The sequence below is a fragment of the Mytilus trossulus genome, chromosome 7, assembly GCF_036588685.1.
Source record: "Mytilus trossulus isolate FHL-02 chromosome 7, PNRI_Mtr1.1.1.hap1, whole genome shotgun sequence".
In the NCBI taxonomy this organism is placed as follows: domain Eukaryota; kingdom Metazoa; phylum Mollusca; class Bivalvia; order Mytilida; family Mytilidae; genus Mytilus; species Mytilus trossulus.
The window spans coordinates 71,445,096-71,468,016 of NC_086379.1; the positions used below are offsets into that span (position 1 = coordinate 71,445,096).

Here is a 22,921-nt window from a genome sequence, read left to right on the forward strand (position 1 = left end):
TATCTATTGACACCTTAATATCGCATGTAGTTTCCATCCCACAAAAAACAAGGATGAATACTAGCATTTGATTTCAAACAATGAAAGTTTATTAATGTGTACTTTAACTAATGCATGGGTCAGCTAGCAAGCAATTCCATCAAAGATGTTACCTATACCTACACGCTCAAGCCTTTATGTTATTACATACTGTTGCCCCATTTTTCTCCGTACAATTAGTGAATCACATTCAGGACTTATTCTATGATGATTTTAATGATAAAGAAACTAACACACGCAAAGTGTATGAAATAAAAGTAAGAATACAATCATGTTGTTTAATTGTAGCAGTACTTTTGTTGCATAATTAACATTGAACTGATTCAATTAAGTATGTTAAGCTGTGTCAACGCACCTGCCTTGTTTAAGTCCTACGGTTTAGCAAAAGTTATAAAGTAGAAAGCAATTAATATAAAACAATTTTGGCCAAATTACAATTATATATATAAATAGATAGTGTTGTTATTAAATAACCAAATATTAACTAACAGAATGCGATAACGGCTTCATTTCAACTTATTTTCTACTCAAACATAGCAAATCTTTTTTGATTCATATTGCTACTCACTATCGTGGAAATACAAATAAATGTTGGTCAATTTTCAAAATCCTTTTCTACACGCAAACATAGAACTAATATACATTAAATACTAAATGATATACAGAATGCATAAGGAAACGAAGTCCTCAGTTTATAAAGTGTTAGTCTAGTTGTTGATATCGATGTCATTTTTCAAAATGATAATTCTAGGCGTAACAGAACACAACAAAATGAGCCAATAAATTGTGTTTTGATAATGGAGTCACTGTATTTTATCCGGTGAAAGACATTTTAGCGCTTTGATATATTCCCGATTTCCCTTCGTAATTTTAAAATCATATATTGTTCTTTTATGATTTATCTCAATTCCTTTTTAGGGAATAATTTAATTTCTAGTCTTTTCAAATAGAATGTTCAAATTGTCATAGTCATATGATGCTATGTACCATCGATGTCTAGCATCAACTGATTTTCCAGCAATATTAAAATAGCAGAGTTTGTTTCGCAAAATTAGGTCGGCTGTCGATTGGTAATCGATAGTTCCTTCTAAGGCTTATGTATTTGGTTTTCATGTTATATTTGTTATTCTCATCCGATTGTGTGTAATGCTTAGTCCGTTTCTGTGTGTGTTACATTTTAAATGTTGTGTCGTTGTTCTCCTCTTATATTAAATGCTTATACCTCAGTTTTAGTTTGTTACCCCGATTTTGTTTTTTGTCCATAGATTTTCGAGTTTTGAACAGGGGTATACTACTATTGCCTTTATTTATGTATCATATAACCTTTGATTAAGTTGACAGATATTTTTTCTCTGACACAAAACGGAGGAAATAAATGTTTATTATTCTTTATTTCGATCTATTTTTTTTTAGTTTTTTTAGTTTTTATTTGTATAGTACTCGTGACATGCTCTCTCATTAATCTGTACGCTACAAGTTTCATTCACATAATCATGAATTTTTCCATTGTAAATAAATAGAGCTATTTGTTTTTCTACATAGATCAATAGCTGTGAAATTATTATGTTCTCCATGTTAGCCTGTTATCTGACTGCCTTCAAATAAATTCCAGAAATGTTACTTGTTATCATCTAAAATAAACAAATTCGAATCCGATATTTAATGTTAGCAACCAGTATATACATTTTGGCAGTAAGACACTAATGATAAATCATGACACAAGCATTTTTTAAAAAGGTTTTAATAATAACAATAATGACAGGAAGTTATTTCGATGTACTTACGTTGTCTTGGATTGACATAATTATAATCGGAAACCCTTTTTTACAAAAATGTGTATTGGACTTGCCATGTGATGATGACTGATGGAGAAGTCCTTGTGGGTTATAAATATCACATAAATACTAAACAATATTAAACGTTGTAACATTAAATATGTAAAAAAAAATTAAAAAGAAAATTGAGCACTTTTTTTGTAACGATAGAACTTTTGAGTTCACATTTTACAAGCACTGATAAAGGAATGTTGTCTGGTCACAACGCATGTGTCAGATCTTGACGACCTAGTACGACTTTTAAAAGAGATGTAAATCCTCGTTTTGTTACGTCTTTTGTTGAAAATAGTTCTGATTGCGCGTACAAATCGCTTGTTAAATGCACAAAATAGAACGAAATTCATCGATAAATTACAAAGAAGTAACAAATTACTAATGTTACGTAAAAGTTTGTACTCATGAAGTGATAGATTTGTCAGTCTTGAAAAGTCACTGATAGTCGATGGAAAAATGGCGACTATCGATATGACAATTATCCCGATGAGTGTAATTGTAAATCGTCTTTGCTCTATCTGCCAGTCTTGTTCCCTGTTGTTTCTTATGCCTAGCTCCTGTCTTAAAAATCTAGCTCTGTACACAGCGACGATGAGGTAGGTGTTTATCACAACAAAAACAACCAATGGAATAAAATGATAGATAATAATACATACAATATCATAGACACGGTAGTAAGCCGAATCTCGAAAGGGTGTAAATTCCATTCGGTACACTCCTAAATCGTTCACTAAAGAATAACAGAAATACCTTGGAAGAGTAAAGAGTATACCGAATGTATAAATAGTAAATATTCGTCTTTTCACTCTAGATCCACTTGAATAACTTCTAGCTAACAAAGGAAATTTGACAAATATAAATCTATCAATAGTTACTCCAACTGTAATCCATACACTGGCTGCAGTCAGTAAATTCACAACAGGCAGGAACACAAACGCGTTATACACATTAGGGGAAAAGTTATCCGAATGTTTAGTAAAAAGCAAGTAAGGTAAAGATAAGATCAAAGCAAACATGTCTGTAAAGGACAATGCTTTCAGGTACACGTACGGCGAATCCAGTAACCTCCCACGAAATAATACAAATATATTGAATATGTTTCCAAATATTCCAAGTATGCACAATGCCGGTCCTATGTACATGTTACAAACATAATCAACAATATCTGCAGATTCCATGATAACGACGCTTCTGTTCAGTTTTCGTTCTAAATGCCTTTGAAGTATATGTTTAAGAAACGCAGCCACAGTTTCGTTCATTTTCTGTTCATCACCACCTGCCAAAATAAAGCTTGATTTAAGAAAATCACACATTTCAATAATAAGATCTATCTAATAAATGTTTTTTTTAATTATCAGACTACTATTTCAAATACAGGGACAGGGTAAACGATCACTATTATGATTGTGTATGATCTATCTGTAAAATTAGTTTTTTTCTTCTAACTATTCTTTTATTCATATTGAATTATTTCCTATTTTATGTTTGTCATTTAATACTCGGTTTTCTCAACTGATGAATGTAAAATTACTTTGGGTACCAATGCACTCTATTGGTATTTTTATTTAACATTATCTTCAAAAATGAAGACCACTCGGGCAACAGTCAGTTTTATTGCGATTTTATTAAAATATGTTATCTTTAACGACGTCACAATTGTTATGAATTATCATAATACTTAGACTTAATAACATATGAATTTTACTGTATGACAATATCAGATTATAACATGGCATTTTTCATATGGCATGTATTATCAGCCCTAGGTTCAATATCAGCCCAAGAGCCGCATGGCTATTATCAGACAGTAAAAAGCATATGGTATTTGTTCTTAGTATATGATAATAACATTAAATTAACGTAAATTCCATATTTTACGAATTGGTGCTTAGCGGGTTGGTATGAAAAGTTATCACATGCTTCGAATGTTATCACATGCCGTTCCGTAACGTTATCGAGCATGGCATTCCGATGATACTCGGCAAATTCCGAAAATACACCTTAATGCTACGTTTTCAGTGAAAAACATTAATTGACAAAGTAGTGTACAAAACAATTATTTGGATACTGGAAAGTATATTGGGTAAAATAATAGAATTAAAAAAAAATAATAATTATTAAATAAATTCATTTTTTCAAAGTTTCAAACATAATTTAGAAATTTACTTAAAAAAACAATTTGACCATTCCAAACTGGGTTCATTAATATGTATATTGTTAAACTATTTTTTTTCGATTCGTCCATATTGAAATATTTTTCTTCTGTGCTGAGGTATATGATAGAAAAATTTCATATCGAATGAACTAAATTTAGAATCCTTAAAACTTCTTTTTTGGAACAACGTGAACGTAAAAGGATCAATATATGAATATGTTACTTTATTCTATTGTTGAAGCATATGATAAAAAGACCATTGCATGTCATTTTTCATATCAACTACAGAAGAAAAAACCTAGTCAAGAGAGTTATTTTCCTTGATGTGACTTAAAATAAGTATTACTCGCCTATTCTAGAAGCATATTTTTTTTCTAATCAGATTAAAAATAAAAGTTAATCTTACCCGATCGCCGACCAGTTATATCATAAATTATTAGTTTAACGAAAACATCCAATAGTTTTGCGTAGCGTTTTAAACATTAAATAGTACATATTTTTAACTCTGTTTCTAAGATTAATATTCCATCTCTGAACAATAAAGCTAGTACAGTTCAAGTGAAATAAGGTAAAGTTCACAATTTGGCCCATGCTTTTTATGTTATTTATATGACGTGATTTTCAATTGATTTGTTCATGTATTTCAAAAATAAATGTTGTCATATCAAATATTTATATCATGATGCAAGTTTCGTTTGTTGCTAAGTAAATATCTTACAAATAGACACTTCCTCTTTGACAGTTATCATAGAATTAACATCATCATTAACCTTTTTTTTTTCCAAAAAAAAGAGAAACTATTCATCGCTATCTGCTGATTCGAACGAATTAGCACGAAGAAACATCTCATTCCATGCAACAAAACCGGATGTGTACGGCATGACAAAATGTGAATAAAATCAAAAGAGAAAACCGCCATCGAACCTAGTATGCTTAAACAATTTATTCAAATGAAATATTGCATACAGTAAGCAACGAAAAACAAACATTGCACTACAGGCTTATAACTTAGGACAGGCTTATACATGTTTTCTGAGCGGTAAGTTCCCCTTATATTTGAAAGCGATGTTATTTTAATTTGAATTGCATGAATGCTATGTATCTATATATAATCAAAAAAAAATATTTCCTGATACAAAAAAATGAATAAAACTAAATTCCCTTTTTACTGTTTTATGTGTTCGTCTTTATAAATACAGCTTTCCTGTCTTGACTTTTTATCGGAAGTCAACTGGTTTATTTTCACAATCGTACTTCTTTTGTAATAGGATAATACTTTTTTACATACATCAAAAGTCAATAAATCAAAAAATAAAATCCAATGTCTATGGTTAAAATGGAAACGGCTAACACAACAGTAAACATAACGCTTCACAGTAACTTGGAAAAGAGCAACACGAACACCCCCAATACGATAGGAATCTTATATTATCAAACGGATAGCAGATCCTGCTCCATTAGTGGCATCTGTGAAAAAAAACAATTAGGTTGTATTAACTCTTAAAAAAAATGTTTCTTGATCACCCTTGTGTGTTGTGCTTTATTTAGGTTTTCTTGTAATTATTTTCCAGGCTGTCTTTGTCATTCAGTGTTGTATAAATTTAGATAAAAAAAAATTGGTTAATTTGCACTCAGTCAATCCTTCATAATATGATTTCTCTGTGTTTATAAGAAGTACAAAATTAACTTTTGTTATAAAGATATTTTATATACATGAAATGTCCAATAAAGTAATTGCTAGTTCTCATCATTATTTTAAGTCTGAAACATTGCTGCAAGTTTTACACATACCAAAACGTCTTTTAAATATTTGCATAAATTACTAGCTTTTGGAGTTTTTTGACAGTTATTTAGAATAATATAATTACTGTAAAAACATTAATTTTCGTGGGGCTAAAATTTCGTGGTTTTGTATCCAAAAGTAAGTTCGTAAGGATTAATTTTCCTGGTTTTGAAATTAAGAAAATAGTTATATAAATGTCACTTTATAATTGACAATACTTAACGTCCAATGAAAAGTCAGTTTTTCACCCTCTAATTTTCATAGTACATGGTTTTCCATGCACTATGAAATGCTATATATGAATGACTTTTCATTGTCAGTTAATTATGAAAGTGAACTCTTAAAAACTGCACTAACGAAGTGTACAATTCCCAGAGGCATTTTCAATAGGGATAAAGTCTACTGATTAAAGGCGAAAGAGCAAAGATTAAAACATAACATTTTAAATTTGGCAAATTTTCATACATTTTCTAATGGTACACATATATAGAATAAACAAAAAACAATTGGGGTAAGGATATAGGTCAAATAGTATTTATTTGATTTATATACCTGACATTTGAGGGATTTTTTTTCTTTCAAGAAAACAATGCCAGACTGCTGATACATAAAGCAAAGGTTGTTTTTTTTCACAATAATAGAAACACAATACATGTAAATTAATTAATAAAAAGTAAGCATTTAATGTAGAATGGTCTGAATTTAAATACTTATACAGAGAGTTTCATATTTATAACAAAAATCAAATTTCAAAAAGGGAATTTGTATGATATTGTGTTACTTTTCAAAATAAAAATATCTCAAGATAAATAAGCATTAAATTTTACCCGAAGCAGAAGAAAAACAATTTATCCATTTGGTCCTGACAAACTATGTCAGAGCTATATCATTCCATCCATTGAAATGATGATTACCTATGTTTTACGTTTAGTTCATTATAAAAAGTGAACTCTTATTTAGGTTTGAATATATTGCAATGGGAAAGGAAAATTTTGTAAGGTCACCCGAAAGTGTGAATATGTTCTAAATTGGTCAGACAATACTTGGTCATGTTTTATGAAGATTTAAGCCCTCGGCTTCGCCTTGGGCTTAAATCTTCATAAAACATGACCAAGTATAGTCTAAACTCTAACTGTACATACAAGGGATTAGGAGTATCTTGGAATATCGATGTTTAATCAATCAACCTTATTAAATTTCATTGTATGCATTTATGTTCATCATTCATATAACGCAATAAGATTTTGTCAGATTATAAAATAATGTAAATCTACAGTTAAATTTTCGTTGGGGATTTAATTTCGTGGATAAATCTGATCCACGAAATAAACGATATTAAATCCCCCGCGAAAATTTCTGCTTCTACATCAGTTTCTTGTTTGCTTTTTTAATATAAAAAAAAGATGTGGTATGATTGCCAATGGGACAATTTTCCACAAGATACCAAATGACACAAAAATTTACATTAATAGGTCATTGGCAACAATGAACAAACCAAAACCGCATAGTCAGCTATAAAAGGCCCCGAAATGACAAAGTTAAACAATTCAAACAAGAAAACTAACGGCCATATATATGTACAACAAAATAAACCAAAAAAAAATATGTAACACATCAACAAACGAAAACAACTGAATTACAGGCTCCAGACTTGGGACAGACACCTCCATACAGAATATGGCAATATTAAACATGTTAATGGAATCCAAACTATTCACCAACCTTCGTACAGTGGTCTAACAGTACAACATAAGAACGAACTGTTAAAATTATTGAAAAAGTCTTCTCTCATCAGATTTATACAAAAAGAAGTACGACACAATTGCAGATTTTCGTGAAAAAAAAAACGAGTTATAAAAATAAAATATCCAAAAAAGCAAAATCACAAAAATACTGAACTTAGAGGAAAATCAATTCGGAGAATCCAAAATCATTTGGCAAAATCAAATAACAAAACATATCAAAAAACGAATGGTCTCGAACTGTCATATTCCTGACTTGGTACAGGTATTTTCAAATGTAGAAAATAGTGGATTAAACTAAATTAGAATTATCTTATGATATGTCATTTAATCTTTAAAATTGTATTATGAACTCTCTGAAAACCATATAATGCAAGTAACAATTAATAAAAGAAGAAACGGTTAAAGATCTTAAAAACAGCAACTAAATAAATCAAACGAAAAAAACAAGAACAGCATCTTAAGTTTCACAAAGTCTTTGAATAAAGCTTTATATTTAACTAAGAATATAAGTATTAGATTACTTACATGATACGTTTTGCCGTCTGCACAACATTGCAAACATTTTAATTAAAGAAGAGTTTCTGTCCATGTCCTATTTGAAATATGTGAAATTCCACATACATGAATAAACTAAATAATTTAACTTTTGTCTAATACGGCATTAGTATATACGTGATAGGTAGGTAGATATCATGATACGGTAGGCGTACAGTTCCAATGATATAAAGCTATTCCAGATTATATTGGATATGTTTTAGATAAATGCTCAGTACAATGATACTTTATACATGATGATAGTGTTATGTTCTATCGTGTATTGTACAGCGACTCTCATTACAGCCTGTTAAGTATAATATGACAGTTTGATTAGATACTCTGTGTACTGGATAGCTATTGAGAAAATGAAATGCTCTAAACGATCCTCTTTTGTATTAATTATGTATCCTATACTCTTTGATTTGATATCATGAATGTCTTCTTTATTGAAACACGTAATGATTTTGTTCATTTATAGTTTTGCTATCTTTGATTCCTTTTTAAATGTCAATTAATAGACTTGTTATTTCCATATGACTTAATTAAACCGAACATACCATATAAAATTCTTTAAGTTTCATTTTTACTTAAACTGTTCCAATTGATTATTAACACATTCTAAGTTTCAAAGTATTGTGTCATGCAATAAACTGTTTATTCTGCGTCACTATGTATTAAACACTTTAAGATTTTCTATTATTTTTGTGCCGTCAAATACCTGACTCCAAAACGTTTACATGAATCCCTTTTATTCGTATTCATACTAAACTTTAGCGTTTATTTTCCTTGTGGCTATTATATTACCTATTTGATTCGCCGAGGCTCGGACTTCTAAATTCGATAATTTAACTATATCTCGATTGAATAAATCCGATTGTTCACTGACACCCATGTGAGAATCTATATTTATCAATTAAACGATAGCTACTTTTTATCATAGAGTAAAACTGGGGGGTTAAAAAAGAAGTATTTCAACACGTTATCCAACACCCAATTAAACACTAAACACAAATACCAAATTAAAAAAACGGACAATCACAAAAAATAAAAGAAATAACGAAAATACTCCGTTAACCTTTCCCATAAATGAGAAAAAAGTGAACCAAACAAGATTAAAATATGTGTATATATGACATCATGCCTTTTTATACTATCATATTTACGTGTGATCAACCGCTAAAAACTGTATTCCTATACTGGAATGAAGAACTGACGTACTGTTTGCAAAACTATGTATTATTCTTGATAATAATGATAGTTTTTGTCCCAGGCGGATAACCCTGGGTTCACAACTTTTTGAAACTTTCGGTTCTCGGCGATCTTCAACTTGGTAGTTGTTATGGCTTTCAAACGTTTTACATCTGAGCATAGTTTTGTGTGGACATAGCGCGCGTCTGGTGTATACAAATATTTTTAACATGTTACCTTTAGATGGCTGTTATTCGTTTGTTTCTCTGTCCTATATTTTCTCCCATTTATCTGTTTATTTATTGTAACCCTGTCGTGTAATGTTGTCATTTTAATGTTATAATTAACACTGTCATTAAAGCGAGAGGTTTGGCATGCCACAAAACCAAGTTCAACCCACCATTTTTTTCATAAAATGCCCTGTACCTAGTCAGGAAAAAGGGTATTGTTACATTATAGTTCGTTTCTGTGTGTGTTATGCTTCGGTGTTGTGTCTCTGTTATGTCGTAGTTCACTTATATTTGATACGTTTCCCTCAGTTTTAGTTTGTAACCCTGGTTTGTTTTTACTCTATCGATTTATGAATTTTGAACAGCGGTATACAAATGTTGCCTTTATTCATGGACGCATTGCCGACTACAATATCACAGAATACACAAAACATATATATTCTATCACTGCATCCAGTGTAATTCGATATTTATCCATTCGAGACAGTTAAATTTTCAAAATTTAAAACGCGAGACTCAATTACAATTCAACTGTCGAGAATGGATAAATATCGTATCACACGAGATTTTGTGGTGGAATCTGTTTCTTTAATGATTTTCAAATAATAAAAATTGTATCTTTTTATTTTTTTTATCGAAATTAGTACTTAAAAGTAAACCGTATTTCCGTTTGGTAAATAAGATTGTAATGTCTAATGTAACTTTCATTGTATTTTACTTCCTGTATTATCCTGTGATATTCTCTAAGTCAGTATTTTTATTCTCTCGACTGTGTGAGGAGTGTTCCGTTTTAAAGGCAATGCTAGAATGTATACACACTAAACTATGTGCTTCTTTCATATAACATTTCAGCGATCCACAAAACTATAATGCCTAATTCATTTAAGGGATTGTTTTTTATTTTTCTAATCTTAATTATTTTATGAGATCACTTGACTAATGGGCGACTTTTTATTTTTCAATTTTGACGCCCTGGATCATACCAATGCCGTCAAAGTTGTTCTTCAACAAAAATCCAACAAGAAAAAAAGATAAAGAAATCTATAAATGAAGCCCTGATAATTAATTCAACATGATTAGTTTACTTTTATATTACCTAAGCTGTATTTGGCAAAACTTTTAAGAATTTTTGGTCCTCAATGCTCTTCAACTTCGTATTTATTTGGCCTTTTTAACACTTTTTCGAGCGTCACTGATAAATCTTTTGTAGACGAAACAAGCGTCTGGCGTAAATATAAAATTTCAATCCTGGTAAATATGATGAGTTTCTTTATGATAGACCTTTTTGCAGTTTTAATAATATATGTCTATAAAGAGCTAAACATAATATGAGTATTTAGTGTTAGAAATTTTTGAAGCAACATTAGACGAAACGGGCGTCCTATTTACATAATCTTAATATTAGTATGATGAAGTGGTATATATGATGAGTTATTTCTTAGAAAAAAGCCCAGAAAAAATAGCCAAATTAAATAATTCCTTAGAAGCCAACTCAGAATAATAAAGTGAAAAATAAGAGATGTTTGTGAATATTTAATACGCTGCGGGAGTTTTTTCTTCGACTAATGTTTTTTTGATTGCCCATTTGGTTTCGTTTATTTGAATTAGCAAATGAGGTGTTATTAACCTAAAAAATGGGGGATTGTTTAAATTGGCTAACAACAAGGGAAATACTTCTTCCCAATATTACAGTATGATGGGATATTTATTTGTAGATAAATCATCACGCTTCATTTAAATATTACATACCGAATAATCTCAATGACGTTGTAGCACTAGAAAGTGCTTGAAGGACAAATATTTTCTTATTTGTCAGACCAGTGATTTTTCACAATTTCCTTATGAATTATGAATTATGAAGATGAAATACTACAGAGCTAATAACTAATGATCAATTTTGTACCATTGTAGACAGCCTAACAGTTACTTTTATTATGTTGTTATTTATGTAAGCTATTCTAATTATTGGGAATTGTGAAGTGATAAATAAACAACATTGCGATAGTCTCTCGCTCATGGCAGGGCTTGATTAACGAGATTGACGGAGAAGCAACAGTGACGTCTGGCCATAAAGAGTAACGTTAATTTATTATGGTTAATTGGTAATTTTCCTAGTAGGTTATTCGTCAATTATTCAAAGAAATGATTTAAGAAAAAACCTTGAGCTTTCAACAATTAGTGATATGTCGTATTCTCCCTTGTATGACAAGATAGTAAAGAAGATGTTTACTCTCAACATTATCTAAATACCGGTAACACGTAGATGGAAGGAAGGTCATATTGTTACCCCAAATAATCATTGTAAACTGAGGTAATGCCAAAGTTGACATTTTGACAAGATGACCAGTTGACACATATTTGGGTTTAGAGCATCACTGAAAAGACATTGATTGTCGAAATGCACATCTGGTGCAGACATTTGGTACCGTTTATGTTATTGTAAATGTTTTTGCGAGGGTTAACAATCCACTTTATCACCCTCACAGCTACCTATTATTTGACTGATCATGCATGATGTTCTATCATTAGGGTTGTCACTGCTCAATCTTAAATTGACATCACATTAACTTTACAGTTATTAGGAAGGCAGAAGTGAAGCAAGATATATTATTTTTATTTTGATAGTGTGTGAAGGCGTTCAGGTAACAAAGTGTAGAAATTAAGCAGTCTTTAATTATCAAGTTGATGTACCTTTCCGTAAAATTATCGGTTTCTAATTGGTCTGTACATAATAAAATTTTCTCTAATTTTTGTGCTATTTTCACATTTCATGAGCGGTGTGAGAAAAATATTTCACCTCACTAGTATCTGTTCCCGGAAAATGATGAGTCGTATACTAATTTGTTTATGACGTCAACATTTCTTGGTTTCTTATGAATTTATGAAGGGCGACCTTGCCTGATGACGTCTGATGACGTCGCTTAAAAAGAGCACAACTTTCTGAAAATCTTTAAAAAGGAAAGATACAAAGCATTAGAGAAACAGATTCCACCACTTAAACCCGTGTATTACGATATTCTTTCACATTTAAAAGCTAAATTTTAATTGTTTTTAAAAAAAGCTTGAAAAGCAGCGCACTTTAAATATTAAAATTCAACTGTTTCTAGGGGAGAAATATCGTATTATACTTATTTCATTTGTGGAATCTATTTGTTCTCTGTTGAGCCATATAGTAGAGTAAATTAGCCAATCAAAATCTTACATTTTAACATTAACAGTATTAAGTAAAATAATATGGCGTGTCTTCAAGTATGCAAAATTCAATATAACTTTTTTTTATGGCAATAATATATTCAAAATTAAAAAGTAAAATAACATAAATTCCGAACGCCCGAGGAAAATTCAGAACAGAAATGTTAACACATTTTAAATGCTATATCGCACATTAAATAATTATAAAAATGATTGTTTTTTTTAATTTGTTTTACACCTTGATGCGACACAGGGTATTCCGTCCGCCGTACATTTATCTGACCTTTCAAAAAACATTGCGTTTATGTCGCAGGAAAATGGGACACCAATATAACTTCGACTTGTGTGAAGAATAAGACACAATAAAGCACAAAGACTAGTCGTGGCAATACGTGTGGGCTATGAGTGCATTAACGGAGTCGTCCAATTTTAATATACTTTATTACAAAATTTGCAAGTATACAAATTTTGTTCCAATAAATATGAACGATATATTTGAATGAAATATTTGCATGCAACTGAGCTTTATTCTGACCTTAACTTACATAACAAAATGCGGCTTTCAAGCCATACTGAATTATAAATATATATTTGAACTTTACTTTATTTGAAACATTTAAACATGAATAAAAGAATTAATAAAGTTACAAATCCCGCCCTCCTGATTGTAACATTGACCAGTGACTAACTCGAATAGTGAAGTTATATTAGTATATATATGGTTAATATCGCCACGCTTTGAGTTCATGAATAACTCCTGTTATTTGAATATAAATATTTATAATTTGAATAATAATAAAGAATCGCTTTAACTTTCTATTGCACTAATTTAAATATTCAGTACGTAAAGCAAAATATAGCGATGAAAGCTATAGTTTATTTCAAAATACGTAGCGCAAAACTATGTGTCGTCAATCGTCAAGAAACATGAATATGAAAAATGAATATGATATGAATGGGAAACATATAACACTGAAAACACAAATTATTTAAAATGCTTAATAAAAAAAAATGGATAATTATATCCGGTGGCATTGACATAAAAGAATGTATGATGCACTTAACCACTTAAGTAATACTTTCTGTTCTGAAATTTCACAAAAGTGAACATCAAAGTGTCAAATTACTTCGTTTATATGCTTTAAGGTGGTACCCAACACCTTGACTAATATTAATTTGACTCATTAATTTACATAAAATTTTGACAAAATGTTTACCTTGACCCTTTGACAAAAATATAAAATTGCACAAAATTTGAACTAACTATTTTATCAGTAAAATTTCGTTGGTTATATAGCAGTTTGACAAACACTTATTTTGGTCAGTGAGAAGTTTAATATTTCGTAACAACACAACACAATTAAAACATTTGTCTGATTTTTACAGAGTTATCTCCCTGTATTGTAAGGTACAAAATATAACACATTTAAGGTGGCACGGTAGTATTTCCTTGCCCATAAGAGATAATGATAGCCTTTTTAGACTTTTCACCAATTTCTAACATTGCAATAAATTCTACATTCACAGTTTTAATAGGTGGTAGCTAACACTACAGGGAGATAACTCTGTTAAATTAGCCAAACGTTTTAATTACGTTGTGTTATTAAGGGAATATTAAGCTTCTCAATGATCAAAATAAGTGTTTGTCAATTGCAATGTAACCAGTGTAATTTTTGTGATGAAATGGTTCAAAGTAAATACTTTATCAAAATTTTATGAAAATTGAACGAGCCAAATCAATTTTTGTAAATGTGTTGGGTACAACCTTAACTGAAATACTTTCATTTTACTATTCAGAAATAAATTTGAATGTGTATCATGACCGTTTACTTTTTTTGCTATTTTTAAAAACCTAAGGCCACTGGTGCTTTTATGTCTTTTATCATGCAGTGAATACACAATTGAAAAAATCTCAAAAAATCATTTTCATCTGTTTGTAAAATTATTTATATTTTTCTATACCTGATTCATCTCTCAGTTTGGGAAAGTGGGTTCAGTTGATACTGTATTTTTGTCAAATCATACTGTTCATATACACTGACTTAGGTGGGTTCACAAAAGAGCAATCTTATTTTTTGAATGCAAATACTACCGTGCCACCTAAAAAATCAATCTTATATTTTTCTGTGGATTTTTTTTTTATCGCGGAATTAATATAATTCTGCAAGAGAAAATCAACATGTATTTGCAGCTACCATAATAGACTGCTTTGTAAAAATCTGGCTTTATATCAAGTAAAAAGACGAATATATTTTACGCATAATAACTACAATTAACTTTTAAAGTTTTCATCCTCTTCGTTTGAACTTTAGTGGATTGTTGTCTCATTGGCAATGATAATGCATCTTCGTATTCATTTTTATAAGTTTACTTATTTGGTCTTTTCCTCTTTCTCCATGACCAAGTCAGAAAAATTACATAGTGGTTATCAATTCGTTTGATGTGTTTAAGCTTTTGATTTTAAAATATGTGATTTTGTGACTTTTCGTTTTGAGTTTCCCTCGGATATCAGTATTTTTGTTACTTTACTTTTTATTTCTGTTTTTTTATGAGACATTTTACTTTCCTTGACTTTTAACCATAATAAAAGGCTGATTAATTATTTAAACCATATCAATTCGATATCTTATTTTGAACGAAATAAAATATGTATGGATACTGTTTCAAGACGTGACTGAATGAAATGAAACCCTCGTTATAAAACAGTTCTAATCAGATATGCGAATGAGTAAGAGGTTTTTGTTACCGTTAAGTTTAATTAAGTATTCAATTTCTTATTTCACACTTTTGGATTTATTTCACAATTAGAAATATATAAATAGTAATTAGAAATCTATAAATAGAAAATGTAAATTTAATCTAATGTAAAAGATCTGTAATGTCTAAGAAATTGCATTATTTCATTTATATTAAATTAGCATACCGGATACAGCTATTTTCAACAATATTGAAATGAATGGCCTGCTGTGTGTTTATTTGGATTGTTTTGTATATATTTTTTTTTGTTTTTTTGTCCTTACTGCAGTCAATACCATTTCTATATTTTAATCTGGAGCGTTATTATATTTATTTAAAAAAAAATTGACATGACTAATTGCAAAAAGAAATAAAAAGATGATATACGAGTGTCAATGAGACAACTCTCCAGAGATCAAACGATGTGGAAGTAAGTAGCTGTATGTTACTGTACGATCTTCAACAATGAGCTAAACACAAACCACAATAAGCTATAAAAGGTCACTGTTATTTCGATAGTTTGGCCGTTGAAACGTTTTAAATAATACACTTACTTTCTAAGTGAAGATTAAATCGGCTTTGATGTACACCAAAAGGTGAAACAAGGGGAAAAAGGTCAAATATGTGCAGTTAATTTAAGACATTGTACGTAACTATTTAACTGATAATTTTGTTTTGTTTTGCTTTGTAAACAAATTACTTTTCTACGTCAGATGTTCTTGCTTTGAAATTGTTTCTCTATTTGGGTCAAATTCAAGGTTTGTATTTTCCTATAGTTCAACAAATAAACACCGATGCAAATAAAACATTTGAACATAGATGCGAACATTTACCATTCTGGAGAAGGGTACAGGAGTATTTTTTTTCGCAGTTTCCAAATTTGTTAAAATCTGTTGATACGCATATTGTTCTGGCCGCGCAAAAACAAAATCACTTTTGTACACACCTGTTTATTGTGAGATTTAACCAGTCCAGAACATTCATTTGAACTTTATGGGATTCGAGCGTCACTGATGAGTATTTTGTAGACGAAATGCGCGGAAGGCGTAAAAACAAATTAATCCTGGTATCTATGATGAGTTTATTTGCCCCCCCCCCTGTAAATCGAATAATTGTTCTCAACAATATCAACAGCTCTGTCAATAAACACTTCATTACAAGATCAGACCACCATCAATTATATCAAACCACTTGAACATGTCGACGATACATTGGAAAGCTACCCGAATCGATTAAAGATCTAACACCTAAAACGAATCGACAATAGAGCTACTACGAAAGAAATACAATCAATACTTTCGAAGGGTTTTCAGCATATGCAAGTCAACAGCTTATCTTGAAGACTAAAACAACAGCACAAAAATAAACTGCTGGAAAATTATAGTAAGTGACATACAATTAGTATGATTACTCCACAACTTTAAACTGTCTTGACAATTTTAAAACAACATATGTTGGCTAAATATAAATTTATTGGAAATAAGTAAATGCAAGAAAATAACGTTATGAGAATGCCAATTCGATGAACACCAAGGGAGACTCCAAACAGGACACAAGCATGCATGAGAAAATTAGTTTTACAAAACATTGGACAAACTCGGCATATGGCTAGGCGCAATTCATTCAACAACTGTTTTCTCTCACCTTAATGCGAGAGTCACCAAGGAATTTAAAACTGAAATATTTGGGTATCTCTTTGTCCAAATGTAATTACATTTATAACTTAATGCAACGGAATACGTCCTGTATTCTGTATGTCAATTACACAAAACCAATACAAATTGATACTGTTACCTTGTAGATATTTCCATTGGGATAACAGTACATAATAAACAGGTCTATCGTGAGAGTTCAGCCATCGTTTCATTTTAATCATTTGATATTGACATTTGCTAAATTAATATCATTCAAATCTCATGGGTCTCAATGCATTGTGTAGAGGAACAAGAATATAGTATTACAGAGGGAGAAAAAGAATCCACAAATGGACCTAATTAACTAAATATACAATATCTTATTTATCTCCAAAACTTAACTTCATTTCAAAGATAAATTCTGGCATTAGTAAGAATGATTGGAGAATGATGAGAGATGATCTTGTGAATTTGCCATGTTCTATCTGAATTATTCGTAAAGTTATATATTACCTTAGTTATAACTCAACCGAAGCAATCAGATGTTCTTATTGTAAATGGATGTGTTGTTTTTATACAAAGCATTTGTTTAGCTATCGTTTATTGATATAGTGAACCTTTGCAATATCATATATAAACAAAAGTTGAACAGAGAGGGTTTTGTTCCATTTTGACAACTGTACCAACAGGTATATTGTAGAAATAATTAGTTTGACCCGCATTTGTTCACATCAATAGCAAGTCCGATTTTATTAAACCGTATGCGTATTTCGAAATATTCTTATAGAGAAGAAAATGGGTATATGAGGGGGACATTTTGTAGCTTTTGTAGGGCATTGATATTTGTAAATTTGCTTGTTCAAGCAATACGATGGCCTAGAATATGAGGTAGGCAATACCTGTGAAAGGAGACCCAAATAATATACCAATGTAAAAATAAGGTAAAAGTCAGCGTCAGCCTTCTCTTGTAATATTTTATGAATAAAATATCTTGAAAAGGAGCTTCATGACCTATCAATAGTTCAAGGTTATTTCGATCAAATACCTTTTTATCTTAAGGTATCAGTTTTGAATTCTTACCTTATATCACCTAAGTACATCCTTAAAAAAGAAACGGACATACCGTAACATTTTGGTTCTGTTATTCATTAGTTTCCTATGTTGTGTCATGTGTACAAATGTTTGTCTGTTTGTCTTTTCATTTTTAGTCATGGAGTTGTCAGTTATTTTTCGATGAGTTTGATTGTTCCTTTGGTATCTTTCGTCCCTCTTTTGTTAGGAATTTTACTTGTGACATTATTTACGCGTTGACGTCATTTTAAAAGTAGGCAAAGAAACGCGATTATTAAGTTACGTTTATTCATTTCAAAAACAAAGAATTATTAAACATTTAATTGGTATTGTGTCCCTTCAGGAATACTCAAAGTCTCATGACAACGACGAGACCAGAAGAATGAAGTAGATTTCTGCGTTCTGCGCAAATGCGGAAATAAAAAAAGTAACAAAAAATTATTGATTTTGAGTTCATTAGAACAATTAAAATTTGGAAAATTTTCCAATTTTTTTGGTGTTTTTTTTATTGATTTTTCTACTGTAATAGGGGACTCCGATCCCTTAATTTATCTATCAGGTAGAGATCGGTGTACATCAATAGTCGCAAACCATAACAATAATTCCCAAATAAATTCCCCACATAAATTGGTTAATTTGACTTCCATGACATTGGAAAACGCTCCACCTTTGACTGCTAATAATCGGCTCGACTTCAGGTCCGAGTAACACGATAATATGCAAGCAGATTTTGAATATATCATTGGTATTTATCATTACAACACTAGTAGCTTAATCTAATTGCAGATATTGCTACCATAGAGATCGTGTTGTTGAAAAGATAAAAATAAGAATATATGTATTATTTTAATGTTAATTCCAGACAAACAAAAAAGGTTTAACAAACAAATACAGAACTAAAATTATAATTTAAAAAGAGGAGGTCCATACAATCTGATAAAATCAATCAAGGGAAAAAAGAACAGATATGTTCCAGACTGTGTAGTATTAGTTACATAGTGTGCTAGTGACCATATACGGTATATATGGGGTGAGAGCAAAGCTCGAATCCCCATATGGAACTAACTTACCCCATATATACTGTATTAGGTTACTAGCACACTATGTAACGAATTTATCTTACCGACTATCTTAACGTGTGAAATTTAGACTAGTGAGCTATCAAAATGAGTAAGTGTTCAATACTGTTAGCATTAAGAAACTATATATACGTCCATTAATCCTACAAAAACAGATACCAAAACTAACAACTTGTTAGGTTTGTATGTGTTTTATGAATTTATTACAATCTTAATTATCAATTTCATCGTCTGTTGAGAAACTTTAGGAATTTTTTCTCAGTTCCGTTTCGTTTTTATAAAGGGACGTAACACCACTAATAACCGTGAATGAAATAAGCCCCGCCTCCCTACCACCTTATATGGTATATAAAGGGATGTAACACCACTACTAACCGTGTATGAGATAAGTCCCGCATCCCTACTAACCAAATATCAAATATACACGGTTTGCACGCGGACGCTTTTAACCAATCACATTCCTAGAAATGTATAGGGGGTAAGATAAATATATTTCCAAAAGAAAATGAATAAGCTAAACTTGTTTTTATAACGAGCTGGACTTAGTATGACAGTTGTTTATAACTTCGTTGTATTGAAGCAATTAGGTGCTCGACATTAACCATCAAATCCAAGGAGTAAACAAAGACTCACAAAACCAAAGGACATTTACATCAACAGTTATAAATGATAATTAAGAAACAACACGAACTCCACTAAAAAACGGGAGACAGTGAAATTAGATGCTCCGGAAGGGTAAGCATTTCCTACACCTTATACAGCAACCACACTAGACAATACATGACACTTATTGAGATCCAGATCTAAACTAAAATACTGGAACAAAAAAAACACATTCATACAACAAAGACGCCAGCAAAACAGGTGTTGTAGATAAAACCTATCGTTTTATACCGCTGTTCAATACTTGATTTAGCTTAAACAAATCCGGGTCAAAAACCGAGCTGAGGGAAACACATAAACTATAACAAGAAACAGAACGGACCAAAAGATAAAAAAAAACCGCCAAAATACATAGAAATGTACCATGGGTTTACAACTGTCATATTTCTGACTTGGTACAAGACAATGTGTGAAAACAATGTTAGGTCGAACCTGATGTTATGCTTATATAATTATATTGTATGGTTAAGTTGAAAATACCGTCCAAGTGACAAAATTACGTCACAGGAATACAGTGCAAATAAATGCATGTAGTTGATACTTAATTTTACTGAGACGTTTGCAAAAAAATGTTGTAGTTATATAAGAGAATGACCTCATTAAAAGTGCTTACAGTTGTACATAGTCCACTTCTTTTCGATTAAGTACAAATTAAATAAAATATAACTACAATGTTAACAATTTACAAACGACACTGTAAATAAGATCAAGAATTTGTCATAAAACTGCATTTCAATATCATAAAAAGAAACATACGTCAAGTAGAAAAGCTGTTTATCACCACATTCTAAACATTGTTTGCCAAATCCCTTATATCTTCGGACAAATATCAAGTATGAGAACATTGGAATAAGAAGAAATTAGCGCTGTAATAATGTACATCTTACTCGTACGTTATTTCAGAATTTATGAATATCATTTGATTCCTGACTTCTCATTGGCAAAATCAAACGTCTACATATAGGGATGTAGTATGGCCTTTTTGAGAAAACACATCCACGCGATCGTTTCTTAGACGACGAGCACGCACTCGTTGTTAAAATGTGCGTTAAGACTGGCACTAATATACAAAGTATACTTAGTATAATAGTCCCAGCTTTAAAATTGCGTGCTGATTAAAAGGCCGAGTCACAATAAAAGCTTCTTCAAACTACAGTACGATATTGTACACGTTAAACTGAAATGCATATTTTTTCTCAAATGTCTAATGTTATGCTAGTCAAATGTCTAATCTAAAGAGTAATGTTAGTAACAAATCCATAATATAATGCATGGCATGTAGTATCTACAATGACATGTATATTCATAGAAATCAAATCCTGAATATATAAAACTTCTTAAGTCAATCTTCGAAATATCTACATTATTTGTTAGTTGGATTTTATTTCATTTTGCAATACATTAACGTATGAAATTATTTACCACATAACAATTAACAATGGTACCTAATTTCAATTACAAACAAATTATCAAATTAAAATTTTCTAGCATTTGACCAGAATGTGAATAATCGTCGATTTCAAACAATAGATACATGCCATGTCTGATGGAATAAATATTATTTCTCAGAAAGGTTTTCATAAAAGAAGGACGAAAGATACCAAAGGAAAAGTCAAACTCATAAATCTTAAACAAACTGACAACGCCATGGCTAAAAATGAAAAAGATATAAGTAATTGTGCAATTTTAAATGCACAGATATTTAAGAGTCATTTAATATGTAAACTGCTCAAATTTGAAACACCGACCCACGGATGAGTCGTCAAACCTGCCTAAACGGTTACTGCGATGCTGCGTGTGCTCGTGTGTTTCGTATTATACATTTGAAAAAAAAACACCTGCAGTGCTGTTTTTTTGTTTGTTTGATACATAACGGTTACTCAACAAGTAATTAACAAGGAATAATTGACACTTCCGTCAACTGTATGGATATCATTTCCGATCTGAGCGACACTGATGAATTTTATGAAGACAAAACGCGCGTCAGGCGTAACATATTAAAAGCCTTGTAACTTTGATAACTATAAACTTAAAAGTACCCTAGTACGGAAATTTGTATGTTAAAACATAGCTTAATGCGATGCGTCGTCTCAAAAATTACTTAAAAAACTTTAAAATTTATATTGTCTGGAAAAAGTATTGTAATCATCTAAAACTTTATCAATATAACACGGCACATTAATTACGTACCCAAATACCAACCAATTTAAAAAAAAAATAGGACATTTAAACACTGAACAAACACACCGCAAAGAGAACTAGTTTACTTTCTGTTCATTTGGATACAATTCTCAATAAATAGTTAGCATTATGAAATGTATTAACTTACCAAAATAATAAGAAATATTCCTAAACATTTTCCTAAATTTCTCTACTATCAATAAATAAACTGATTAAACATCAAGCTGATCGATCAGTCACATGAAAGATTGTCCGACGAATGTTTATCATTAAGGTTGTATCTATTCCAATCAAAATATTATGCTACAGATCTCGTCTCTGGTTTAATCAGATAATTTTATCTATGCATATCGTTGTGATGTCTAGCATGAATAATAAACGAATATATACAACACATTTGTGTAACTTGGTAACACTTTATAGTAATTCCCCTTTAGTTTTTACTATTAACAAATGGTTGTATATCAAAACATCGAACGAAGAGAGATTCAGGTAAACGTCAATGATACAATTTAACTACAGGGGTAAATTTAGTAAAAAATCTCCCATTGACTTAAATGCTCATCTATGTATGGAATTAAATTTATACCTGATTTACCTTTAGAAATTGCAAACTTTCATATAACATATTTTGCATTAACACAAACAACCAAAAAGACAGCCAGAAATCAAGAAGGTTCAGCAATACAACAAACTAAGCCCTATAGTTTGGAAATATTATCTGATCATCAATAACATTTACGGTACAGAGATTTATGCACTGAATGCTTAATTCGACAATATATATTAGGGTTTCTTTAATGATGACCGATGTCAAAATGTATTGAAAATCCAAAACTTTATAAAAAAAAAAAAGGTT

The 22,921-nt window shown here is 30.6% G+C and overlaps 1 protein-coding gene across 1 annotated transcript; it reads right to left on the reverse strand.

Moving 5' to 3' along the window:
* Positions 1 to 1,924: 1,924 nt before the first annotated feature.
* LOC134727243 (probable G-protein coupled receptor B0563.6) lies at positions 1,925 to 22,298 on the reverse strand. The gene is made up of 2 exons (XM_063591622.1): positions 22,211 to 22,298; positions 1,925 to 3,144 (listed from the first exon to the last, which is right to left on the reverse strand). The coding sequence occupies exons 1-2, from the start codon at positions 22,236 to 22,238 to the stop codon at positions 2,036 to 2,038; spliced, it is 1,137 nt and encodes a 378-aa protein (XP_063447692.1). The 5' UTR covers positions 22,239 to 22,298; the 3' UTR covers positions 1,925 to 2,035.
* Positions 22,299 to 22,921: the final 623 nt, after the last annotated feature.

What these genes read in the sequence shown, in the direction of transcription:
- LOC134727243 (XM_063591622.1), bottom strand. Translation starts at nt 22,238, where the DNA reads ATGTTTAGGAATATTTCTTATTATTTTG. An exon ending in GAATATTTCTTATTATTTTG is followed by an intron (nt 3,145 to 22,210) that starts GTAAGTTAATAC and finishes TTATTTTGGCAG; the next exon opens with GTGGTGATGAACAGAAAATG.